The following is a 27,880-nucleotide window of genomic DNA, read 5'->3' as shown; positions in this document are numbered from 1 at the left end:
TGGTCACAGGACCTGCAACTCATCACCTGGGAACTCTCTACAAATGCAAACTCTCAGGGCCTCAACCCAGACATACAGAATCTAACACCATGGGGGGTGGAGCCCAGCAAAGTGTGGTTTAACAAGCCCTCTGGGTAATTCTAATGGGTAGCTTAAGTCTTTGAAACCACTGCCCTGGAGAAACTCTTAAATATGTGCATGTGCAGGAGATACCAGCAAAATGTTCAAAACCACATTGTTTGAAGTAGCGAAAACAGGGGAAGGACCCAAATAACCACTGACAGTAGAATGGATACACAACTTGAGACACATCATACAAAGGGATATGAAAATGAATGAACTACAGGTGTACACAAAGCATCAATGGATCTCACAATGTTGAATGAAAAAAGCAAACTGAAATGTATACACGAAGTATAATACTTAATGAAGTTTAAAAGCATGCAGAATGAATATATATGTAGCAAAACTATTTTTTAAAATTTATTTTTTAAATTTATTTCAGAGAGGAAGGGAGAGGGAGAGATAGAAACATCAATGATGAGAGAGAATCATTGATCGGCTGCCTCCTGCACACCCCTACTGGGGATTGAGCCCACAACCCGGGCATGTGTCCTTAACTGTAATCAAACAGAGGACCCTTCAGTCTGAAGGCCGTAGCTCTATCCGCTGAGCCAAACCAGCTAGAGCGCAAAACTATTTTTTGAAAAAGGCAAAGAAATGATAAACACGAATCTCAGGAGAACAGGTAGGGGTGGCTGTGTTTGGAGAGGGACACACAGGGGGCTCTAAGGTATTCATAAATGTTTGATTTTTTAAAACTGGGTATTGAATTTACAGGTGATCCTTTTCCTATTTTTGAAACTTTACATATGCATTAGATATTCCCTATTGTATATATGATAAATTTCTTTTTTTTTTTTTTAAGTGTGCTGGAACAGTGCAATACTCAGAGCTAGAAATGCAACCACAAACTCTGGCTACCTGTATGGTGTCCAAAGGGTTAAGCCTGTTCCTCTGCCTGTGGGTGGGAGGGCAGGCAGCAGCTGGGGCACAGTGGGAGTCCCTGGCTCCAGCTGGCTTTAGCCAGGATCTGCCAGGATCAAGCACCACGCCCAGGAACTGGCACCTGGGGGAGGGGGGGGGGAGGAGGCTATAGACAGGTGGCACCTGAAGCCCTTGGTGACCTGATACATATGATGGCCTGGGCCCAGTCAGATGGATGGTGGCCTCCTCCTGTTGGAACACCTCTATCTGGTTAAGGAAGTGTCCTAGTGGCAGCTTGGAGCTGGTGAGAAGGGGAAGAGAGTCTGGGACTCAGGGTAGGGGTGGGGAAGAACTGGGTGGGCTGGGCTCAGATACCAAGGGAGGCTGCTGGGATTAGCACCTGCTGAGAATGAGATTAGGTTTCCTGGGAAGAGCTCATCTATTTAATGTCCCCCAAAAGCTGTCTCCCTGTGGCTTTTCTCTGCTGGACAGATGGTGTCTGAGCTGCATCGTGGAGGGTGGGATCCTTGAGGGAGTGGTTGAGGTGGGGGTGGGACTTGCTGCCTGCTTGGTCATGGGATTCCCTGCTTTCCACAATAATGATCAGAGCTAACTCTTTTTTACTATATGCTTGGCACTACATCCTAAATTCTTCACACAAATTATCCCCATTTAGTTTTCAGCACCCAACTGCCTATAGTCTAGACCAGGGGTGGGCAAACTTTTTGACTCGAGGGCCACAATGGGTTCTTAAACTGGACCGGAGGGCCGGAACAAAAGCATGGATGGAGTGTTTGTGTGAACTAATATAAATTCAAAGTAAAGGAGCAGAGGGGAGAGCAAGAGAACCGGATAGAACAGCCGGATCCGGCCCGCGGGCCGTAGTTTGCCCACGGCTGGTCTAGACAGATTTACATTTGAGTAAACTGAGGCTTGATAAAGTTAAAATCTTACCCAAAGTCAAACAGACCTGCATGCAGACAGTCGACTTCACAGCCCTCTCAGGAAACCATGACTGGCCATAACATCTTCCCCTTCTCATTAAATGGCAGCAAGCTCCTTCCAGTTGTTCAAGCCAAAAACCTGGACTCCTCTTTTTTTTTCTATCTCATACCCCTTATCAAATCATCAGCAAATCCAGTTGGCCTGACCTTCAAATTATATCGAAGTTCTGATCACTGCTCACTACTTCTACCATACCTCCACCCTCATACAAACCACCATCACCAGCCCAGCTTCTTGTCTCTTGGCTCCGCCCTTGCTTGCATAGTGAAAACAGGGACTTTGGTTTGTTCACAATGTATGCCCAACCTATAGCTCAGTGCCTAACACATGGCAGGCATTTAATAAATATCTGTTAATGAACAAATGAATGAATGACCAACATCTCTCTCAGGAAATGACTCAGATTCAAAGGGGAAGAAGATCTGCCTTAGCTTTCACAGCACTCATGACTTTCGGTAGCTGCAAGGCAGTGTAGTCAATGTCCTTTACTATTATGAACTGTCCTGGGTGTATACATATGCCATCATCACTGAGTCATCCACTTGTGCCTACACACACACACACACACACACACACACACACACACACCCCGATATGGAGCTGGAACAGGGCTGCTTCTGAGAAAAATGAGCCTAGGGCACTAATTTTTAGGGAACTGTCCTCCGCCTGTCCCTGCACTGTATTCACTTTGGTTTTATTCTCATGAATAAAGAGTCACTGGAGGGTTCTGAACTGAAGAATGACGGGCTCTGACTTCTATTTTAGAAGGATCACTGGTTGCTATGTGAAGTTGAAGGGGGCAAGGACTGGGCTAGTTCCCCTGACAAATAAGAAAGAGTAATGGTACATACTGAGGACTTTACTCAGCAGTTTCCATTGTCAATATAGCACCTCTATAACTCCCTCAACAGTCCTGTGAGATGGGTTCTAGCAATAGCCACACTTTACAGAGAAGAAAACCCGTGAGGCTCTGAGCAGTAAAGTCATTTTTCAAAGATTACATAGCAGAATGTCAGCATCCAAAGTCTGTCCTCTTCACACTTGAATAGGCTGCTCCAGCCAGCATCCATCCATAACCTATCGAGGCTCCAAAACCCAGGTCCAAGTTCACCTTTTCCAGGAAGCCTTCCCCAACCTTCCCCAATGGGCTGTCCCCTCTTTTGAGAACCTATCTACAGGGCCCACCATTCACTGAGTGTTCTCTGGGTGCTGAGCACACTGCTGAATGCTTTATATGTGTAATATTCCAATAACCTAAGGAGCCAAATACCCTGATAATATCCATTCTTCACATGAACAGTGGAGCTGAGAGAAGCAAAATCACAGAGCAAATAAGCTGTCTGCTGTTCTACTCACCTGGCACTGAGCCATCTTTTTATTACTTTCTTTTGATTTTCTTTCTTTTTCTTTTTTAATGTATTTCACTTTTTTAAAAACATATTTTTATTGATTTCAGAGAGGAAGGGAGAGGGAGAGGGAGAGAGAGATAGAAACATCAATGATAAGAGAGAATCATTGACCAGCTGCCTCCTGCACGTCCCCAACTGGGGATCGAGCCCACAACCTGAGCATGTGCCCTTGACCGGAATCGAACCTGGGAACCTTCAGTCGGCAGTCCGGCGCTCTATCCACTGAGCCAAACCAGCTAGGGCATATTTCACTTTTTTTTCTTTTTTTCTTTTCAGTCATTGGGTCAATGGGGATATTCACTAGAATCATGGTGTGGTGGCTGCTCTGCTCTGAAATCTGTCTTTTTGTCCTCTTGACCAGACTTTAAATGCCTTAACATCAAAGTCCACGTAACATTTTGTTTGCTCATTCTACAGTGTTGGGCCTGAGCCTTGAACTTAAGGCATATGAAATCAGAAGGATCAGGAGTTCTCGCTGATGTGGAGGAGAGGGATGGGGGCCCTCCTGTGAACCCACCTATTCCTCAAGTCTTGAGGACAGCTTTCTCCAGGAAAATGCACCTTCTAGCTCTTTAAGAGCAGAAGCACTGTTCCAACTAAGACCCTGTGGAGAGGTGAAATACCCGCACCCCAGCCTTGTTCCAAAGAGATGTGCAGAGTGGGAAGGAAGGGGCAATGACTTTCAGTTCCCGTTAATGTGTCTAGAAGCAGCAGCTGATTCAGCTAGATGATGTCACCTTCCCAAACCTCCTGACCAGCAGCTGAGATGGTAAAAGCAGGAAACGGGGATACTCAGCTGGCTAAGTCCAAACATGCCTCTGGCAAAGGCCAACAGTAATCCCAGCTCTGGAGTATCCTCCTGCAGACAAGCAAAAAGTCCTCAATTGGGAGGACTGTAGGTGTCCTTTAAGACTCACATTCCAAAATGTGTTCCCAACTCTCCTTTTGCTAAGTAGCTTTCTGCATGTCCTGAGCTAACAATGCTTCATTTATTCCGAGGGCGGAGCTGTGGAAAAAGCCTAGGTTTGGAGCCAGACCAATCTGGGTCTGAATCCAGATTCCACCATGGACCCTGAGCATGGAACTTCATCTCTCTGAACCTGTTTCCTCATTGGAAAAGAAACTGGGCCAACAGACCACTTACCATATAGACCGGGTGGGAGAAATTAAATGAGAAAATTCATATAGAGTGCTTGACATGGGATATGTCAGGCACTCTATATGAAATGATAGTCACCATTATTCCCTTTGGATCTCTGTGAGGGAGGTGTGAAAGATCATCTTCATCCATAACACAAAGGGACACAAAGGCCCAGACCGGGACCACGAGCATCAGTTGAGTATCTGTGTGGGTCCAAAGCTCAGATGAGCCAAGTTCAGTCTTGCCTTGCTTTTCTGTTTGTAAAATCTTTGCTTCAAATCTTCCCAGGCTGGCTCTTTCTCATTAATCTATTCTCAGGTCAAATGTCATCTCCTCAGAGAGGCGTTCCTTGACCTCCCTGTATAAAGTTGCTTCCCTAGACACCCATCACTGTTTCATTTTCTTGATATCATTTAACCTTCTATCTGAAATCATCTTATTAGTTTGTTTCTCAGGCTAGCTGTCTCCCCCAGTAATATAAGAGTTCTATGAAAGTAGTGTCCTTAACTGTCTTATTCTTCACAGCAACCCTGACACTCAGCATAGGACCTGGCATGTAGTATATTGGGAATCCATGTACATGGAGGGCCAACTTAAGTTATACATGGATTTTTTACTGCAAGGAGGTCAGAGCCCCTAATCCCCTCATTGTTCAAGGATCAACTGTAGCTGGTGCTCAATAAACATCTGCTAAATCACCAAATGAATGCACATGGGATGGCCAAAGGCTAAACTGACAATGACCCCCATACTTACTCCTCTGCTCACTGTCAGTTCAAGGTCCTGGCTCCCATTTCAGGTGCTGGCACTGCTATCTGGGAATCAGTGGACCGACAGGTGGCCAGGATGGGCATCCATACCTGGCAATGACTCATCTATTGGGATACCAGGACTCCCAAGGAAGGCCTTGGAATCTTTCCCTGGCATTCGAGGCTCCCACAAATCTGCTCCAGCTGACTTTTCTGGTTTTATTATCTAATAAGAGAGACCCTTCCACACATGCCTCATACTGACCTGCCACTGCTTATGGTTTCTTCTTGAGAGTCCATCCCAGCCTGTACATCTTAGCTCTTGCAGACCTCCCCTCCCCCAGCTTGCGGGGAGCACCAGCCCCTCTTTACCCTGTCTCTGTGATTAAGTCCCAGCACAAATCTTACCTCTTCTATTAAATACTTCTCTTATTTGGCATTTAGCATTTATTGTTACCTTTCACAAAATCTCTTTTTATGTGTATTATCTTTTCTAATTCAATTGGAAGTGTCTTGAGCGCAGAACTGGATCTTCAATGGTGATCTCTCAGTTAATCTTCAGGGGAAAAGGCACTCTTTTAAAAAAGTTGGCTGGGTTCAGAGAGGGTTGGAGAGAGGGCCAGGCTCCTCCTTGCTGGACTGGCCCCTCCCTTTGGTAGACAAAGAGGAAGAGGAGATCAGACTGTCTCAGTCCAGGAGCCCAGCTGATGAGGCAGTAAGGGAGCCAACAAATCTAGCATTATCACATGCAGCCTGGGACAATCCCCAGGTCATGTGTGTGACTGGGTTTTTGAGAAACCATCACTTTCAAGAATCTGGGCATAATTTAGTTATCAATCATAAAGAATAGTAGAAAGACTTTGCTCAGTTCAAGGGGACTTGTGTGGTATCCATTTTTGTAAACTAATCTTAGTTCTGGTTCCTGTCCTCTTACCATACTCTCCTTTCACTTGACGCCCCCTAGATATTTTATCCTCTTGGTTCTATACTTTGGTTTATTCTATCACTAGAGGCCCGGTGCACGAAATTCATGCATGGGGGCGGGGGGTGTCCCTCAGCGCAGCCTACACCCTCACCAATCTGGGACCCCTTGAGGGATGTCTGACTGCACATTTAAGCCTGATCCCAACTGCTCGCCTGCCTGCCTTCCTGATTGCCCCTAACCGCTTCTGCCTGCCAGCCTGATCACCCCCTAACCACTCCCCTGCCAGCCTAATTGATGCCTAACTGCTCCCCTGCCAGCCTGTTTTCCCCTAACTGCCCTCCCCTGCAGGCCTGGTCACCCCTAACTGCCATCCCCTGCAGGCCTGGTCACCCCTAATTGCCCTCCCCTGCAGGCCTGGTCCCCTGCCACTGCTCTCCCCTGCAGGCCTGGGTCCCCCCAACTGCCCTCCCCTGCAGGCCTGGTCCCCCCCAACTGCTCTCCCCTGCAGGCCTGAGTCCCTCCCAACTGCCTTTCCCTACAGACCTGGTCGCCCCCAACTTCCCTCCTCTGCCGGCTTGGTCACCCCTAACTGCCCTCCCCTGAAGACTTGATCACCCCCAACTGCCCTCCCTTGCAGGCCTGGTCCCTCCCAACTGCCCTCCCTTGCTGGCCATCGTGTGTCCACATGGGGGCAGGATCTTTGACCACATGGGGGCAGCCATCTTGTGTGTTGGAGTGATGGTCAATCTGCATATTACTCTTTTATTAGATAGGATTCTGGAACTTTTCTAAGTTGCCTCCAACTCTTTGTAAACAGAGTGAGGTTCCAATAAAAAATAACAGTTGGTCCAGTTTTCTTTAAAATGTTACAATGGTGTACAAAAAATTATTTTCCAAATGACTCTATAACAATTAAAGGTAAATGACAAAAGTAATACATGTAAATCATTCAGTATAGTGCTTGGCATTCAAGAATAAGGCAAAAAAACACTGTCAATTCTTATTAGCGTCTCTTCTCTGGGCCTCAGTTTTCTCATGTGTAAATGAAAACCATGTCTTAGGTTTGTTCATTCATTCATTCCAAAATCATTCACTGAATGTTTACTATCTGCAAGGAACAGTTCTAAGCATTAAAGATGAAATAATGAACAAACTTAAAGACCTTAATATCATGGAGTGTATATCCTATTAGAAGAGACAAACAAAAACCAATTAAACAAAAAGAAAATTTTAGACAGAGGTAGTGCTATGACAAAAATACAAGAAGGTTAAAGACTAGAGAGTGATTTAGAAGTGCAGCTACTTCAGACCAAAGGCCAAAGAGAACCTCTTAGAGGAAGTGACCTGTGAGCTAAGTCAACTAAAAGAACCAACAAGGCAAACACCAAGGGCAGAGCATTCCTGGCAGAGGAACAGCAACTACAAAGTCCCTCAGGCAGGGACAAGTATGCCAGGAACCAGAAACAGCAGGAGATCCCCGAGGCTTGAGTGCAGAAATGGAGGGGTAGAGGGATAGAGGATGAAGAGGCTGCCAGTATCAGATCATGCAGGCCTGAGAAGCTTTGGTAAGAACTCTGGGTTTTATTCCAAATGGGTGGAGGATAGTAAGCAAGTTGTGATAAGTTCTGAACTTGGTTTTTAAAAGATCACTTTGGCTGCAGTATCGGGGTAGAAGTGATTTTTAAAGATTCTTTCCCCACTCCAAACTTCTTTTTCTCTGTCAATCTACACTCCCTGGAATTGGGTGCCTGAGCAAGAAAGATGATGCAGCCTCTTCACGAGAGGGAACCAAGGAGTAGTTTCTGCTCTGGGCAGGATTAGGGAATGTGAGTCACCTGGTTCTGCTAGGGATGGAGGGAGTGGCCCAATCAGGGAGGGGTGGGAATCCCAGTTTGGAAAACATCCCTAAGCCACCTGTATTGTCTCTGCCTCTGGTGTGGAAGTTTCTGCCAATGACACAGTGCTCTGGAATGCCCTCCCTTCCCCTCCACAAACACACCCAATCTTCCGGTTACAGAGACATAGTTGTACTTTAAATTCCTCCCAGGATTTAGCTCAAATCTAGCCTATAGGAAATGGTCGATAAAGAACTACTGATTGGTTAATGAAGAGAGGGAACATTCTCAGCCATTGAGCAAATATTAATGAGTACTATGCGTACTATGTTAGTCTCTGGGGATGCAAGCTGATTAAGATGGGTTTATTGACTTCACTGAGCTCAGAATTCAGCAGACAGACCAAAAACCACAGGCAGTGACAATGCTGGATACCAGAGTAACAGCAACAACATCTACAAGGCCCTCCTTATCCTGAGGTAGAACATGTGGGCGTTGGAGCCCAGACTGCCTGGGTTCAAATCACAACTTTTTTTTAAATTATATATTTCTTGTTTATTTACTTCCCTCTTTTCTATTTTGGGTTGGTTATCTTTTTCTCCCAAATCACAACTTCACCATTTACTAGCTGTGCATCTTTGGATAACTTCCTTACACCTCACTATTCTCCTCTGTAAAATGATAATAATGAGTACCTACCTCAATGGTACTATTTTGAGAATTCAATGAATTAACACATATGAAACACTTAAGTGTTAAGTGCTCAATAAACACTATTATTAAAATTATATAACATCTGCGCTAAGCTTGACATATATGATCTTACTTCATCCTTACAAAAACCCTATGAGGCAGGTATTATTACCTCCATTTTTCAGATAGGGGAACTGAGGCTCAGAAAGGGACAGTGATGTGCCATAATCAAACAGCTGCTACATGATGGAGCTTAGATTCAAACTCAGCTGACTTCAGAGCCCATAATTCCAATAATGAAATGATCCCATTCTCTTAAAAAGTCTCCAGTATGGTACAGGGGGCCCCATAAAGGGAGATGTGGTTATTATTCCATTACTCCTGAAGATCTTCCAATAGTAGGTGCTGTGAAGCCCAGAGGAAAGGCCTCTTTTACCCTGACAGAGACTGAGAAGAGTTCAAACGTACTAAACATACTGACCTGGGTGCCAACCACAAGGCTTTGCTCTGGAGTTCCACGGCTTCCCATCACTGAGATTTGGAGTACTAATTTGGAACCACAACCAAGTAAATCAGACTCAGAAACTGCCCCCAGGTGCCCAGACAGCTGCATGGATAGGCAGGCTGTTTCCTCAGAGTTGACTTCTTGTCTGGCCCTACATATCTCTCAGTTTCATTACTTAGCCACCAGCCTCATACCTGCACCTGCTGCTTGACCTAGTCCCAGGAGACCTCAAGTCTTAGACTTGGGCCCCCTCCTTGGACCCTACCCCAAAGGGCCATTTCTGAGTGATTCCCTGGGGACTTCCTTGATATAGTAACCCCTAGGGTTCCATATGAATGTGGGTACTTTGAGCAAAGAGAAAATCTTCTCCCTGAGTAGCAAATTGAGAGCAGGTAGAACAAGGGGTGGGTGTTTTTGTTCTGAATCAGTGGTAAGTGCAGGGTGAGGCCCGCTGTGCCTCCGTTTTATATTTAAGTAGCACTGATCCTTGCCAGGTTAGACCTCACACTCAGCAGTATATCCTAGATCAGTGGTTCTCAACCTTTCTAATGCCGCGACCCTTTAATACAGTTCCTCATGTTGTGGTGACCCCCAACCATAAAATTATTTTCATTGCTGCTTCATAACTGTAATTTTGCTACTGTTATGAATCGTAATGTAAATACATGTGTTTTCCGATGGTCTTAGGCTCTCAACCTGTTAGGCGACCCTGCAGCGGCTCTCAACCTGTTATGCGACCCTGCTAGCGGTTCTCAACAGGTTGAGAGCTGCTGCTGTAGAGCCTAAGACCATCGGAAAACACAGATATTTACATTACGATTCATTAACAGTAGCAAAATTACAGTTATGAAGCAGCAACGAAAATAATTTTATGGTTGGGGGTCACCACAACATGAGGAACTGTATTAAAGGGTCGCGGCATTAGAAAGGTGGAGAACCACTGCCCTAGATGGATAAGAACATCCAGGGGTTAGAAATTAATGCTCATTTCTACTTACCGTTTGAGTCACACTCAGAAGCCTGGCCTTGCCTGGTAATCTCCCCACAGAAGGCAACTGATGGCTGAATCAATGAATGACCAAACTTCATAGTGAGAGGAAAGGAAAGACCCAGCATTTGGTAAGCTTTTACTCTACATCAGGCACTGTGCACACACCATTCATCATTATGAATGTTGGTTCACTCAGTCACTAAACACTTAGCCACCAAGTGCTAGGCTTAATAACTGGTAACAGTAAGTGAGAGTTTCCATCCTCAATAAGCTCAGAGCACCTTGCTTAGTCTTTCTTCCAACAATCCTGTGAAATAAATATTATTTCCCATTCATAGACGTCCAGGCTTAGAGAAGTAAAGTTACTTGTCCAAACTCATGAAGCCAGATAAGTGAGAGAGCTAGGATATTACTTCCACTCAAAAAATGCTTGTTGGCCCTCGCTGGTTTGGCTCCGTGAATAGAGCATTGGCCTGTAGACCAAAGGGTCCTGGGTTTGATTCCAGTCAAGGGCATGTACCTCGGTTGCAGGCTCCTCCCCAGCCTGGGCCCTGGTCAGGGTACGTACAAGAAGCAACCAATTGATTGTTTCTCTCATATCAATATTTCTCTCTGTCTTTCCCTCTCTCCTCCACTCTCTCAAAAAATCAATGGAAAAATATCATTGGGCCAAAACCGGTTTGGCTCAGTGGACAGAGCGTCGGCCTGCGGACTGAAGGGTCCCGGGTTCGATTCCGGTCAAGGGCATGTACCTGGGTTGTGGGCACATCCCCAGTAGGGGGTGTGCAGGAGGCAGCTGATTGATGTTTCTCTCTCATCGATGTTTCTAGCTATCTATCCCTCTCCCTTCCTCTCTGTAAAAACTCAATAAAATATATTTAAAAAAAAAATCATTGGGTGAGGATTAAAAAAAAAAAAAAAAAGCTTGTTGGTTGAATGAATGAATGACAGAGCTATGGCTATGATCTCAGTCAAGGAGCAGCAATAAGACCAAACATTTATAGTTCTCAAAGTGCTTTTTCATCTATCATCTCCTTGGGCTTCACAGCTCACTCATAAGGGAGGCAAGTCGGGTGTTATCTTTCTTCAACAGATGAGGCAACAGGCAGAGCTTGGGCAAGAGCCTTAGGGCCACACAGTAAACAAGGACTGGGGCCATCCTGGAAAAACTCCAGAGTCCCCAAAACACCTTGTTTAATCAAACACAGGTCAAGCACCTACTGTGTGCTAAGCATGCTCCTACACCCTTTAAATACTCAATCCACTCAGTCAACAAATATGATTGAGCACCTTCTATATTCCAGGTTCTGTGGCAGGATCTAGAGATATAGCAGTGGATAAAGCAGAGGAAGAGTTCCCTGTTTATTGAAGGTACTTGGCAAAGATAAAAGGAAATATGCTGCCCCATGCTGCCAAATGCCTACTCTGCAACATTGGCCAAACCCTACAGTGTACAAAACATGACCTGGGACCTTGTGGAGAAGGTTGAGTCCGTCCTGAGCTTCAGGAATCTTAAGATCTCCAAGCTCTTAGTTCAAAAGATAATCCACATACTTTATCAGCCTAAAAGTTTGCTTTTTAAAAAAATTTACTTATTTGAATGAGAGAAAGAGAGCGAGAGAGAAAGAGAGAGAGAGAGAGAGAAATACTCGTTTGTTGTTCCACATATTTATGCACTCATTGGTTGATTTTTGCATATGCCCTGACTGGGGATTTAACACACAACCTTATGGTATCTTGTTGATGCTCTAATCAGCTGAGCTACCTGGCCAGTTTGCTCTTAAAAAGTAGCTCTAATAGCAATGACAGCAACTTGATCAACTGTGAAGGCAATATGATAAAAAACAATAATAGTAGGGCCATACTGAGTAGTAATTATTATATGCCAGCCTACATCTTAACAGTGATGGATTTCTCCCAGGGAGACAATGGAGAGGTAGGCATCAGGAATACCAGGAGCAGCTGCTGCCTGGAGGGCTGGTGCCTCCAGATCCCCCAACAGATTCTTCCTCAATCCACTGAGATGAGAAGGTAAGGTGGAAATTGTTAGGTATGCTAAAGCTATCCCTAGGGCAATAGGAGTGTCTCCCATTCTGCTGAACCTCCAGGGAAGAAGTTAGTGACCTCTAGTTGCCATCTACCAAGCTCTGAGGGAGAGACAGAAGGGAGGCTGTTGCAGAATAGTCCTTCCTCCCTGGGATGGGGTGGGGGAGCATACTAGAGAAGAAGCCTGATTGGTTCTTTACTCTCTTGGGCAAGAAGCCTATACATGTGATATGGTGCATGTCCTTCACATGGAACCCCTTTGGGGGAATGTCAGGGCACCTTTTGGACTCAAGTAGCCTCAGAAAGGAGAGACTGGCACAACCCTGAACTGCAAGCTAAGCTAACAATTTCTAAGCATTGTAACTAGGTCATCAGGTTCCTGAAGAAGCCAGCTGTGGCTGGGGGTTGGGGAGGGAAATTTTTCAGCCTACCAAGATCCCTACTTCCCTTCAGGCCCCACCCTCCCCGAAATCTGCACCTGCTCCCAAGTGGACCCCTCCCCCCAGCTGGGCCCAGCTGTCAACGGCTCCCAATGCCCCGCCCCAGACTTCCACAGGCCAAAACCCCAGAAGGGGGGAGGTTGCTGTTGGGCAGGAGGCATCTTATTGCCACCTGAACGCTTCAGAAGGGAGCCATGGGAAGGAGTGGCCTCTCTTGGGGGCTATTTCTTGCTCTATTACGACAACAAGAAAGCTGGCCCACTTTGGGCCGCCTAGGGTACCTTCCTGGCATTGTTGCCACAGGTGGCAAGAGACAGGTGATGTTTACCCGGCTGAGATCAGAATTGCCAAAAGGCTTCAATCAAGCTTTTGAATCTGCACCTGGCCCAGAGCCCCAAAATAACAACCAGGGCAGCCTACCTGATCTGCAGGTCGAAGGTGCCTCTGTCTGCTGAGCCCCGGCTGGCAAGGGATTCTCTTTCCCAGGGGTTACTGGAGACCTAGTTGCATCCCTCTGGTGATGGGCCTCTCCCCATTGGATCCACCTCTACCATCAACCATCCCCATCCCTCTTCTTCCCAGAGGCCTCCATCAGTCATTGCTCCCTTTTTCATGACCAGGTGTACTGACAATCTACACCCTTTTCAGCCAGTCTGTCTCCTCACTGTCTCCCAAATGCTTCATACACAATCCACATTCCAGATCTGTCTGGGTGGTTCTTACCTATTGAGCCCACCCTTGCCACATTCTTTTCACCTACTGAAAGTCTTCATAGCCCATCTTCTTAACAGATAATAATGATGCCTTACATTGCTGAGCTTACTATACTATATGTCAGGCACTGTGCTAGGTGGGCTACAGAGTCACTCACTCACTCATTCAACAAATATGTGTTGAGTGTCTCCTATATGTCAAGCACTCTGCTAGTTGCTGGGGATGAGGGTAAAAATGAGACAAAGCCCCTTCACTCTGGGAGTTTAGGTTTTACTGGAGGAGATAGACAGTAGACATGTAAACATGGGTAGCTTCTGAAGAGGTGATATTTGAGTTGAGACCTAAATGATAAGAACACAACCTTAATTAGAGCTAGGGGAGGAGTAATCTAGGCAGAAGAAACACAGCAGCCTATGAGAAAGAGATTACTGCCATTATCTTCATTTTATAGATGAGGAAACTGAGGACACAGTGTGAATTACACAAAACCACACTGCTGAGAAAACTATTATTCAAGTCCCTAGTGACCTTTCCCCTTTCTGACATTCCACAACTGGCACAGAAGAGGGTCTGGGTTGGTGATGCAGTTGGCGAGGGAGAGGGTGCACACTGATTATGCAGACTGAGGGTGGAGGCCTCTAGGCCAAGTCATCAGCTGAGCAGCTTATGGTGGAAACAGGTTGGTTTGGCAGGGATCCAGGGCACCTGTAGGACGCAGCCAGTGGGTCTGTCCTCTTCTGCTTTGGAGTCCACACCACAGATTTGGCACAGTTTGCCTGAAACCATTCATCGAGTGTTTTGGGTCTACTCCTACTGCTTCAAATGAGTTTGCTTCCCTAGAGACAGAGACATTTTTTATAGCCTAACCTGCATCTAATAACAACAACCCTTCATGTTCATTGAGACCTGGCTGAGTCCTTGCCCAACCCCAGGCCCTGTGCCAAATACTCAAAATGAAATAAGCCAGTCTGGGCCTGCAAAAAAGCTTTGACGCAGTGGCTTTAGCACCAGATATATCTCAGTACAAGATGTACAAGGTGTGTTACTGTGGACACATTATAGAGCTTCTTGAAGCTCTGGATTCTCCATCTTCACATTAGAACAGTTGTGAGGACCAAACAAGACGATTATGTCAAGGGCATAAACATAGCACCTGCCACAGAGCCAGCAGTCAACATAGACTCTGTTATTATTACTAAAAAACACTTTTGTGTTTCACTTTCTGGCTTAAGCCTCACTTACTCTGGTAGGTTGATATTACTAAGATTTATGAATGAAAATTTGAAGCTGATTTGCCTGGTGTTACGCCACCAGCAAGAAATCAAGCTAAATTTCAAATCGGAGTTGAATTTTATCTATGGGTATGTTGAAGGTGATCAATACACACTAACTAGACGAAACCTTGCCTGGCATGTCCGGGAACTAAAATTGGTAATGTATACAGCCTGATGACAGAAGGACACCAGCCAGGCCCAAGGTGTGGGGCATAAAAACATACCATTGAGGCATGCTGCTCACTGCAGTATCCAGTGTCCCTAGCATTCAGCACATATAAAGCATTCATCAGTATTGGCTGATTTAACAAATGCAAAACTCTGAAGACATTTCTGAGCAATTAACTAGCCTTAGGGGGAAGTAGGCAACATCGATAATACCTACCTGCCTTACAAACGAGAACTCGGATTCTAAATCTGGCTCTGCCATTTACTGTGGAACAAACCCGTGCCTTAGTTTCCTCCCTGAACTGGGACTGACTACCTAACCTACCTCACTGTAAAATGGTGTATACAAAGAAGTCTGGTAAATTATAAGGTATTATCATGCATATAAAACGCAATTATCACAGACAATAAGGCGGTAAAGTATGAAGTCAAACACCTGGAGTTTGAATCCCAGGTCCTCCTGGTACTAGCCTATGAGGCCCTGAGCATGTCACTGTTCACTAAGCCTCAGTTTTCACAACCATAAAATGAAGATAACACCACCTACCTTGTTGGTTTTTTAAGAATCAGAGATAACATAGGCTTTGGAGTAAGACAGAATTGGTTTCAAAGACAGACTCTGCCTCCTGCTAACTGAGTCCTTCCAAATCTGTGTCCTATAATGATAAGATTTTGAGATAATATCACAGAGATGTTGTTGGTAAAGGCCTGCCACACCATGAGCACCGGATAAATGTCAATGATCATCTTGACACTGGTATAGTTCGGGTAGGGGGCACAGTACAGTGTTTAAAAGTGGGAGTTTGGAAGCTATCCTCCCAGGCTTTGCCACTTACTAACTGTGCTACCTTGCATAAGCTGCTTAACCTGTCTGTACCTCAGTTTTCTCATTTGTAAATGGGGATAATAATAGTACCAACTTCAGGGTGTTGTCTTGCGAATGGAATAAATTAATACATGTAAAGCACTTGAACAATGCTTGGCATAGAGTAAGCACTTGATAAATGTTAGGTGCTATTAATAGTGATGTTAACAATAATATTAATCACCAAACAGAATAAGAGGGTGAGACTGGGACATAAGCATCCCATGGAATACTTTGAGGCAAGTTCTTAACCTCTGAGAGAAAAGCTTCTATGGAAAGCACCTGAGGCTGGAGGCTCCTGAGCAAAAAATCCCTGTCCCACTGACCAGGAGGCCAGCCTCTGGCGAGGCAAGTCAGGCTCCTTGGAAGGGACACTGTGTTCCCAGCCGCCTGACTCAGGGGAACAAAGGCACGTGTGTGGCCAGGGAGGAGGGAGGGCAATGTTTCCCTTTCAAGAGCAGAACAAAGGATCTGAGGCATAGTTGAGTGTGTTCCAATCCCCTCCCAAGCTATATCCCCCAGCCTCAGATGACTGTCCAACAAGGTTTTCAACCTAGCTTCCTGAAAGGTGCTGGGGAGGGGGGTGGAGTGGGGCAGGGGTGGGGGGCAGGCTCCACTTCACTCTACCCTCTGTCATCAATCTCCAAGAGGCAAGATTTATATGTGACAAACCTCTAAGATCTCTCTTAGGAGTCTCCATCCTGTGCAAGGGGCAGGGAGGAGGGGGGCACCTGGGGGAACTCAGGGTTAATGGATGACATGAGCCACTGCAAGTGACAGGCTAAATGTCCCTCTAGGGGAAGTCCAAGATTGGAACTGCTACTGAGTGAAGGAGCCACGGAGAGAACCCAGGAGTTCTGACCAATCCCCCAGTGTGGGGCTGGGAGAAAGGTCTGATAGTACTAAGTAGAATTGCATTTTCTAAATCTTTAAAGAATGATCAGAGGCTGGAGAGAGAAGCTGGGTGAAGGGTGAAGGAGAGGAAGCAAAGAAAGTAACTGACAAGAGGAAAGGGAGGGACACATCCAAAAAAAGTAGTTTGTGGAGTGGGGGGAGCCTTTAGGGACATTACTTTCCAGTTTCCATACTCTCGCCAGCAGGAATCTGGCTGCTGGGTTGAGACAGGAAGCAGTCCATGGAAGTCATGGCAATGGCATTTCCTGAAGAGCAAGAGAAAAACCTCTAGTTCCGAGGGGAGCTCTGGAGTCTGCCCAAAAAGCCGTGTAGCTTAGAGCTAGCTGTAAGGCTCCAGCTTGCCCTGAGAGTCTCATCAGGGATGAAACCAAGTAGCAACGGTTCCAAAGGTAGTTTCTTTCCACACACAAAAAAAATTATTTGCAAAAATCAATGGGAAGCCAAATGATGTGATTGAGGAAGCCCTAGGATGCAGCTGCTGTTTGCTGCTGGCTGATCCTAATAGTCACTACTCTGAGAGCCTTAAGACTTGAACTAACTCACTGCATCTTCAGAAAAAGGCACTACTATAGCCATTTACAAGTTAAAAGATTTGCTCAAGGTCACATAGCAAGCAAGTGGTCAAGTCCTGATTTGAAAGGCCCAACCCTGCATCTTCCTCCTGATGTAACTTCCGGCAAGCTGCTTCATCTTTCTCAGTCAAATTTCCCTCTGGCTCACCACCCTGGGTGGCCATGAACATCAAAAAGACAAGGTGGAGCCAAAACCGGTTTGGCTCAGTGGTTAGAGCGTCGGCCTGCGGACTGAAGGGTCCCGGGTTCGATTCCGGTCAAGGGCATGTACCTTGGTTGCGGGCACATCCCCAGTGGGAGGTGTGCAGGAGGCAGCTGATCGATGTTTCTCTCTCATCGATGTTTCTAGCTCTCTATCCCTCTCCCTTCCTCTCTGGAAAGTATCAATAAAATATATTAAAAAAAAAAAAAAAAAAAAAGACAAGGTGGATATGAAAGTGCTAAGCAGTAAAGTGCTACATAAATCTGGAGTATTATTAGGGTGGGGTCAGTGATAAATTTCCCTAGATTGATACTGAGATTAGTTAACTTTTGCAGTTAAAGCACTGCAGCTTCTAACAGAAAAGAGCCATCCTAAAACATAACTAACGTGAAATATAATACCGGAGGAATCTGCCACAGGCCTAAAGCCAGTGAGAACCAGGATTCCTAGACTATCTACTTCAACCCTCCATCTTACAGATGAGGATAAAAATGAGACAAAGCTCCTACACTTGGGGCTGAAGTGACTTGGCCAAGGTGAGATAGTGAGTTGGAGCAGATTGAGAGTACAATTGGGATCCTGACTCTAGACCAGGGCTTGTACTACATGGCACAGGAACCCTATGGTGCTCCTGTTCTGACAGGAACACTGTAAGGCATGTCTGCCCTGAGGGTCACTATTGCATCCAAAAAAAGGGAGGCTGGATACTGAAGATTCTGTGAATAGGTCTCTGACATGAGTTCTGTGGCAAAGAATAACTACAACACCAACATGTGCCAGGATCTATGCATCTTAGGCACACCTCATTAGGTCTTTGCCATGACCTTTTGAGGCAGGTATTATTTGTCCCAAGGCTCAGGAAATTCAAGGAGCTAGCCCAAGGTCACACAGTTAGGTGTGGGTGAGCCAGACCTGCATCCAGACATGTGACAGTTATTCAGACAGAAATATTGTAGCAATGGAGGACGACGATTCAGGATACCACAATTGAAGAGAATGATCCCTAAAGAACATCTAACTCATTTAGTCCTCATTCTGTGATCTCTAAGTGGTTGAAAAATGTGGACCCATCAATATGCTATGTGTAAGCCTGGTCTTATTTTTCAGTCCCTTTTCACCACTTCCACCTCTCCCTTCTGATCCAAGCCACTATTTTTTCACCTGACAGTTGCACCAGCCTCTTCACTGGGCTCCCAGCGGCCACCCTTGAAGAATTCAGATCATTTCACCGCTGCTCCAAACCTCCTGGCCTCTCTCATTTAACCAAAGCTAAGTCCTCATCAAAGCCTGTAATGTCCCATGTGATCTGACCTCTGACTACCTCTCCCCCCTCAATCTCAACCACTCTCCACTGTCACCTCTTACCACCCGTCCCTGTTTCTTCTCTAGCTGCATTGACCTTCTTGCTTAACCTTGAACATGCCAAGCATACACACTCCTGAGCCCATTTTCTCTCCTTAGAACACTCTTTATGCAGGTACCCACATCGTCCACTACTTCATCTTCTTCAGGTCTTGGCTCAAATACTAACTTTTGGGATGCCTTCCCTGACCACTCTTAAAATTGCAGCCCCACCTCCCTTGCTAGGTATGCCCTATGCCTCAACCTGTTTTATTTTCTTCCTAGCACTTACTAACACCTAATATATGATATATATATACTAACACCTAATATATGATATATATATATGTAATTACATGTTTATTGTCTGTCTCTCCCCACTTGAATGTGAGCTCCACAAGGACAGAAAATTTGTTTTATTTAATGCTGTACCTCTGGTACCTAGGACAGCCTGGCATACAGTAGGAGTTTGATAAATACTGTTTGAATCAATGAATAAATGACCAGGTAAAGGGCAGTTTCCATTACTATTATTCTGGTTTAATACATATCTGTTTCTTCAGAAATTTAGTGGGCATCTCTTTCAGCCTAAGACCTCTGTTCAGTGCTGAGGAAATAAGTATGGAAAAACAAGTATTGACTAGGACACTCAAGAAGCTTCTAAACCTTATTAGGTTTAGATATGGTAAGTTTTAGAAATGTCTTCTTTACACTAAATTCTACCACTGTTATTTTCCTCTCATTAATGCAAGTTCTGCTGGGTACTATACTGATTTAAAAAAAAGGCTTAGCCCCTCTTCCTTCAGATATTTGAAACTGGTGATCATATTCTCCTGGGTCTTCTCTTCCCCAGGCTAAACAAAAAGACCCAGTGGGATTGTGTGACTTGAGTCTGCCAACTGAGAATGGGGAAGGCAGACTGCGGCTGGAGGAACAGAAAAGAAGCAGATCCAGGAGCAGCGTGACTTCTTCAAAGAAAAGAGATGGAGTCCTTAGGGAAGACCCCATGGAATTAGGTTGGAGGTTGGGGCTAGGCACAAGACCCTGCTAATTAATGTAGTAGGAGATTATGTTGCCGTAGAAGAGCAGCTCACCGGGAATTACTCCTAAACTAACCATGCTAAACCCAGAAAAAAACAGTTACTGAAAGAAAGCCCATAAAGAAAGGCTGAGGTGCTGGAAAAGCCAAGGCTGCTGGGCATAGAAGAGGACACTCAAGCCCACTGGCCTCAGGACAGATACCTGTTTGGGAAGAGACAGCTAACAACTGCTTCTTCCTGTAGCCCAAACAAATCAGGTGACGGGGTGACGGCCCACACAAAAGTCAAGAAAACCCTCTGGGTTCCGTTGGGGCTCCCTGAAAAAATACCTGGGTATTTTTACACCAGAAGTTGAAGGGCTCCATAGGGCTAGTGGGGAAATTTGTGCTAGGAAGTCTAGAGAACCCTGTGATGGTGACAGAGTTTTAATAGCAACCTCAAATGTACATCCAGAAGAACTGGGTGCTTTGAGGGGGAGCCCCTGAAGCACTTCTATCTCACTTTGGGACCTGAATGAGATTACTAAAAATTTCCACGTTTGGGGTTTCTAATGGGGTTTCCCCAAAACCACAGAGCTGCAACAGCTGCTGAGATCTGCAAAGGTCGCTGAGGTGTCTGAGCAGACATCTATCTATACAGAAGAAGCCAGACTAGGCAAGAAGAAACATACAGAAAGTAGAAGACCACAGAGCCATGCAGACTGGAAAAGACAAAATTATGTATTCTCCCCCACACACTTCACTGCTCTCAACAATGGTGTTTCCATCTAGCTGTGGGGTTTCCCAGGGACAGCAATTCCAAAATGTCTTAGCCCACCAGGGTCCTCACACCATAACTGTCCACATTCCCACTGGAAAGCCCCAGAAACACTCTGTCCTTCTAGGGAAGGTCACATTACATATAGCATCTTGGGTGAACATCTCAGGGGCTGACTTTGTTTCCTCAGAAACTCTGGGGGCAAAGTTCAGTCTTCTGAGGCAGGTAGTCTATTCAAAAGGGGTGCTCCCACCATACAATTAAGGCCCAGGAAGGGCCTTTGTTCTAGATCCTTTACTAGAGTCAAGCTATGGTAGGTGGCTATCATTATTCCATTTTACAGGGAGAGATGGATGAACAAGAGACAAACAGGTTCAGCATCTTGCTAGGTGACCCTAAGCAAGCAAGCAGTGGTATGGCTATGAGTCTGGAATTCCAGTCCTTGGAGCATCTCCCACAATTAAGTAGACATACCCGGAGCAGGCCCTTCTTCCCACATGCACAATTCTTATCTATTGTAGGGCCTTAGAGGGTCTTAACAATGAAAAAATTAACAAGAAGCCCACTCTGACTGGGCAAACTCCTGATACCCACTTGAGTTTACCAGTGCAAGAATCTGAGTCTACATACTTGCCTTTGGGAACCAGCTACTGCCAATAAAGGCACTGTTCTTCCCGCAGCTACCTAAACAATGCCAAGATCACAGACCAGAGTGAGCACCTCCACAGGCATGTTTTACTCAGCCCAACAGCATCTGGCTTTCTGTGCTAGTCACTTTATTATTCCTTGGAGAACCTGATATGGATGGAAAGAGTTTTAGACTTTGGAATCAGGCCAACCTATGTGTAACTTCTCATTCAGTCACTTAACTGGCTGTGGGACACCTGGGGCCAGTCACTTAGCTTCACAGGTAAACTGGGAATAAACCTACCTACCTTAAAGGTTATTGTGTGGAATATATAAAATAGGATGTCATTTCCATGAGGAAAGGTACCATGTCTGGCTTATGGCCAGCATCTAAGACAGTGTATGTTTCATAGTAGATGCTCAATAAATTATAGCTGCACAAGTAAAAGACCTAAGACAATGCCTTGAACGTAAGATATACTCCATAAAGGCTCATTTCCTTTCCTTTTCCTGTAGGGATGTTAAATTTAGAGAGTACCCAAGGATGAAACAACCCATAACTCCTATACTCATGGATCCCCCCAGCCACATCCTCCTGGAAGGTTATGAGATGCCACTGTAGCAGCCAGTCTGTGCAGCTCAAACCAAATGGTACCTGAGAGGAAAGTGGGCAGGTACCTTCTACCCAGAAGATCCTGAGTCACCCTAGCCACTTTGGCTCAGTGGATAGAGCATCAACCTGTGAACTGAAGGGTCCTGGGTTCGATTCCGGTCAAGGGCACATGCCTGAATTGTGGGCTCAATCCCCAGGAAGCAGCTGATCAATGATTCTTTCTCATCATTGATGTTTCTATCTCTCTTTCCCTCTCTCTTGCTCTCTGAAATCAATAAAAATATATATTAAAAAAAAAAGAAAAAAAAGATCCTGAGTCAATACCTTCTGGCCTCAGGGAAAATGCATGCCCAGAAATAGTTCTGACATAACTGGCTCGTCTGCACACATCCCCTCTGTTCACCAAGAGGAAGAAGTATATGGTATGTTGTCCAACGGGCTCTGATAATTCTTGAGCAGTGAGAGAAAAAGGAATTTCAATCCAGTGACTGTCTAATGAACTTGCCCAGTGCTGCTGTGTCTAAAACATCTTTTCACATGCAACACTGATGACTGGCATCTCTGGCCCAGGTAGCCCTCTGCAGAGGCTGGCTGGTAGACCAGGCAACTCTCCCAGATTGCCTTTTGTTAATAGCTGGCAACAACCCACCTGTTATTAGGACCACTGGCCAAAGACAACAGTCATGCAAAGTAGGCAAATGGCCCAAGTCTACCTAAGAGATGCCTCAGAAGGTGTGTCTGAATGAAGCTTTGGAATCCTGTCCCTCCTGTAATCAGCTGAACAAATATTTGCCCCCAAAGAGAATCAAAGCAGGAGGGAATGAGAGGTCATTGAAAAAACCAACAGGAACTATTTAATCATTTATCCCCCCAGGGAGTTCATTTACAGAATGGCTTTCAAGTCTGGTCAGCCTTAGCTCAAGAGAGCCCTCTTCTTTACCTCCCCCAATCCCACCCCAATCATCTGACCTCATTGACTTATCTCTTTGCCTTGTACAACTATTGGCAGTGGGAAGAGTTGATGAAGTTGCAAAGAAATGGGAAATAAGACAGGGGGTGGGGTTCCAGAGCAAACTCAGAGGTCTCTGCTCATTTGTAAACTGAAGTGCCTGCCACGCCCTAGGCCCAGCCTATGGATAATTGCATTCTTGACATTCCTGAGTCCATGGTGCATGGCCCCTTCCATCTTAGTTTCTTCAATAGATGACTTATTTTGCACAGCCTGCTCAATTTTAGGGGTATTCTGAAGGGACAGAATACCTCTCATAAGCCCTCACCTCCCATAGGCAGGGAGATAGCAAGAAAATATGACTGAGGTCACTGTAGAATAGCAAAAATTGCCTACAATGACCACTAATACAGAATCTCTCACCACTGTCTCATCCTGACTTGGTGACAAGCAAAAGAATTCTCTCTCCTGGGAAAGCAATGAGGCATGACTCCTGGTCCCAACTACTACAGCAAACATGTTGGTGTCAGTCACTGTGCTCATATTAGCTCCAAGATTACAATACCCTGCAAAGCAAGGAGGGCTTGCCACATTTTTTAGTGGAAGAAACTGAAGCTCAAGGTAAACTGGTCTGTCCTTTGTCACATAGCTAGTTAAGTGACAGTGCTGGGACTCACACCCATGTCAGTTTGATTCTGAAGTCAGTCACTGAATCTTGATGTCCCATAAGCCCCACAGACTCAGTTCTTGCTTTGCCAGGAAACAGTGCTCGGTGAAGAGGCCCCAGGGCCCTGGCCGGAAAGCAATAGGCAGAACAGCTGGAGCTCCCCAACCGACCCTAGGTAGTGAAGTACAAAGTTCAGGCTTAATGTGTGACACAGCAAGAGCTCAGGAAACAGGCCAACCATGTAGAAAGTTGCACACTATAGAGCAAATGAACACAGGGGTGCAGCACAAACACAACTGGCCACTGCCCTAAAATCAGGCAATCCTCAGCCATCCAAGCCAGTGGGAACTCTGCCTGGCCTTGCCTTTTTCTGAGAGAATATCAGGTATGCAAACTTTAAAAGAACAAGAATTTGATGTGGGGGAGGGAAGCCCAGAATAGACTGACATCCCTGAGGGAGGTAAGAATGGAGGGGCTTATGGGTCACTGATACTATCTTCTCTAGACCTTATACTCATCACCTCTTTGGGTGGTGAGCCATTATGTCAGGGTGAGGGGAACACTGGACTAACTTCCCACTCTCAAATGAATAGGCTATGATTTCCTCCACCGAGAAACTGGGACACAGGTATGAAAGAGTGGTCATGAGGGTGACCAGGATGAAAAATGCCTGGTCCTTCAAGAACTAGGTCATTTGTTTTTTAGAACTGATAACCTTTTGCAGTGCAGAGGCCAGTTCATGTCTCCTTAACAACATGTCCAGTAACCATCCAGCACAACAGGAAGAGATATGGGGAAAGGCTGATGAGATCTCTCTGAGCAGAGGCCAAGGAAAAGGGACACACAAGGGGCGTGGTCCTTACCCAGCCTCCGTTCTCCTGGATCCAAGGCTCTAGGTGGTCATTCAGGTAAGTGGCCATCCAAGTTGCAATCCGACTCACCAATACCTGCATCTCCTTGTCCACACTTTCCACGCACAGTGCCCCACCGAACGAGAAAAAGGCCACAATGCGACCCCAGTTCACCCCATCCCGGAAGAGTTCATTCACTACTTGCTCAAAGCTCTGATATGCTGTCCCTGGGGTGATGTGGAGCTGGGATGTCAGGTCACTGAACGCCCGCCGGTACCTCAGTTCAAACTCATCGCCCGCCTCCCTCAGCGCTTGCTTCACCGCTGCCATGGGAATCACCTCCCGGGCATCCAAGCTACTGCTGTGGCCAGTGGCTCCATTCACCGCAGGGCTGTCCACCAGGTGCCAGGATGGGTTGCCATTGATGGCACTGGGGGTCTCCACCTCTGATTCAGTCCCTTCTGGGGCCTCAGTTCTGTTCTCTTCCACATCACTAAACTGACTCCAGCTGTATCCTTTCTGGGAAAGCTTGTAGGAGAGAAAGTCAACCACCAGTTCCCGGTTGCTCTGAGACATTTTTATAATAGGGATGGGCTCGACCAGTCCATTGTCCAAAACACCTGCTCACTCACTGAGTCTGGTCTCTAGTTAGTGGTTGCCTTCTGAGATCCAAAGCCAAGATAAGGTTCTGAAGGGAGAGAAAGAGCTTCAGGGGAAAAAAAAAAATTAATATGCAAGCCATTTAACCTACAACATCGCATTCCACCTCCAGATACCAGAACTGGTTTCTTTGTGGTTCTTATGAAGGTCTGAGACTAGCTTCTCAAAGACTTCAATCAAGTCAAATTGAAAGCACCAGTAGTCTCTGAACCATCACACCGGCCTTTTTTCCTCCCCACCCGGCCACCTCCTTTTCCCCGAAGCTGTCGGCCCCCCATCCCCACCCCCGCTCCACCTACATTCAAATACGTCTCAGGCAAAAGGCAGGCAGGTGCAGTCCCCGGACGATCTTTTGTACCATAGGTCCGGAGCGGAGGTGGCTGCCGGGATGCCGGTAACTCAACCGGCCTCACCGGCGGCTAGCAAAAAATACCGGCTGCGGCTGGAGGGATCATGCGACCCTGCCGGTCGGGTGTCCAGAGGGCGACACAGGAATTACGAAGCTCAGGAACCGGCCACCTCGCTTGCTTCCTCCTCCATCGCCCAGAATGAGGGCGGCCTCCTGCCACCGGCAGTCCAGCCCCCTCGCTCTAGCACGCTCCTTCGCTCTCTGCCTCCTACTGGGAGCCAGGAGAATTCTCCCAAAGGTGGCTGGTGTAGGCTTTAGGGTTTTTTGTTGTTGTTGTTTCTATTTAAATACCGACCCCGGGTGAGGCTTCCGAAACCCTGAAAGGACTTCTCAGTGGGGCTCAAGGTTTCGATGAGGGACAGAGGAAAGGGAAAACTGCCTCGCATCTGAGGTCTGACTTCGGAAATGCCATCCCGGGGCCTTTCCGGGAGGCTGAAGGCCGGGGACCCCCCAGAAACGCCGCTGGTATTCTCTGAATTCCCCAAAGGCCCTGGACGCGGCGGTGGCGGTAGGGGATTGCCGGGTCCTCCATTTCCCGCACGGACACAATGGCCGCCGGCGCCCCGCACAAAGACCGGGTGAGGGTGAGGGTGAGGCGCCGGGCCTCTCCGGTCAGGGAGAAGGGTCGAGGCCTGCTCGAGGACCCTACAGCTGAGACCACGTTTTCCCGGAGCCAGGCTCCCGGCGGCTTCCTGGCGCCCCCGGGAGGGGTTGGGGGCTGGGGGCTGCACCTCTCCGGAGCCAAGGTGGGTGGGCTGCGGCCTCGCGGCTCCTCCAGCGCCCGGGGCCGGGTACCCGCGGGGCCACCGCCCAGTTGCTAGGCAACCGCTCTCCCTCAGGGGCGCCCCCTAGACCTTTCTGGGAGAAGGGGTCTCGTCCCCGGCGGCCCGCCCCTATAACCAATCAGAGAGCCCAGTCGGCACGGAAGCGGGACGGCGAGGGCTCCCATTGGGCGCAGCGCCTGCCACACACAGGGGAGGCGGTGCTCTCACCTGTGAGCCCCGCGAGCCGTGGGGGGCCACATTCCCCCTTCGTCGGCCAGGTCGTTTCCAGATGCGAGGGCTCCTGGCGGCCGAGTTCCGCGCCGCTGACCCGGGCGGGCCTACCTGGCTGATGGCTCCCTCTGTCTCTTCCGAACGAGCCGGCCTCAGTTTCCCCTGAAGAGACCGGGAGAACTTGCAAGCTCAGTCACTTCCGGTGCCGCGGCAGCGCGCGCGAGCCCGAGACGCAAAGGGAGTGCACGCCTTGAGGACTGGCGTCAAGACCTGGGAGAGAGCGCCCCCTTGCCGTAGATCTCGGGAACCAAGGACGGAAAAAAAACTCAACGTTTGCATTCATATTTCCATTCGTTCATTCATTTAGTCAGTCATTTTCATCTATCTGTCCGCTTATATATCGAAAAAGCATTTCGTGTGGCTAAGAACATTGTGTTTAGGATTCCAACTCCAGTTAGTCAAGTTACTCAACAACCCTGTGCCTCAATTTTCTTAACTGTAAAATGGGTGAAAATCAACCTCCATCACTGAGTTACTGTGAGGATTAAAATAATTGATATTTGGCCCTAATCGGTTTGGCTCAGTGGACAGAGTGTCTGCCTGTGGACTGAGGTGTCCCGGGTTCGATTCCGGTCAAGGGCATGTACCTTGGTTGCAGGCACATCCCCAGTAGGGGGCGTGCAGGAGGCAGCTGATTGATGTTGCTCATGGATGTTTCTAACTCTCTATCCCTCTCCCTTCCTCTCTGTAAAAAATCAATAAAATATATTTTTTAAAAATAATAATTGATATTTGCCCTGTCTCTCCCCCCCACACACACATCGGTAGTTTAGTTGGTTAGATCATCGTCCTGATGCACCAAGTTTGGGAGTTGGCTGAAAGGTCAGAGCACATTCAAGGATCAATCAATGAATGCATAAGTTAGTGGAACAATAAATTGATGTGTTCTCTCTCTCTCTCTAATTAATAAATAAAAATAACAAATAAGAGTTATTATTTGTCAAGTCTGTAGAACAGTGTATGGTCCAGAGTATATGCTGCATGAATTCATTCATCAAATGTAGTATTGTTTGGGTTGCTAAAGACAAAATTGGGAACAAGACAAGACACATCCCTGACCTTTTAAACCCTTTAGATAGAGAGAGACAGTAAACAACTAAGAAAATATACAAACGGGTAATTTCAAATAATGATTAGGGCTAAGAAGAAAGTAAATCAGGGTATTGTAATGAAGGGGGTGAAGGGAGAGTTGCTACCTTAGACTGGGTGTTCAAGAATATAAGCACTGCCAAAACCGGTTTGGCTCAGTGGATAGAGCGTCGGCCTGCGGACTCAAGGGTCCCAGGTTCGATTCCGGTCAAGGGCATGTACCTTGGTTGCGGGCACATCCCCAGTAGGGGGCATGCAAGAGGCAGCTGATCGATGTTTCTCTCTCATCGATGTTTCTAACTCTCTATCCCTCTCCCTTCCTCTCTTCCTCTCTGTAAAAAATCAATAAAATATATTTAAAAAAATATATATAAGCACTGCCCAGTG

General features: G+C 46.6%; 1 protein-coding gene across 4 annotated transcripts in view; it reads right to left on the bottom strand.

Moving 5' to 3' along the window:
• BCL2L1 (BCL2 like 1) overlaps positions 1-26,565 on the bottom strand; it is a 48,013-nt gene extending 21,448 nt beyond the window's left edge. Inside the window, exons 1-2 of one of the 4 annotated variants that reach the window (XM_080683169.1) lie at positions 26,342-26,565; positions 24,293-24,986 (exon numbers count right to left, since the gene is read on the bottom strand). In XM_080683169.1, the coding sequence (XP_080539295.1) occupies positions 24,293-24,856 (564 nt within the window). In that variant the 5' untranslated portion in view covers positions 24,857-24,986; positions 26,342-26,565. Of the gene's footprint in view, positions 1-24,292; positions 24,987-25,239; positions 26,187-26,341 lie in introns of those variants that run through there. The other 3 variants (XM_080683171.1, XM_080683168.1, XM_080683170.1) reach the window with 3 other exon arrangements.
• Positions 26,566-27,880: the final 1,315 nt, after the last annotated feature.

This window comes from Plecotus auritus (genome assembly GCF_963455305.1).
Source record: "Plecotus auritus genome assembly, chromosome: 8".
Taxonomy (NCBI): Eukaryota; Metazoa; Chordata; class Mammalia; order Chiroptera; family Vespertilionidae; genus Plecotus; species Plecotus auritus.
This window is presented reverse-complemented; position numbering and strand designations above follow the sequence as displayed.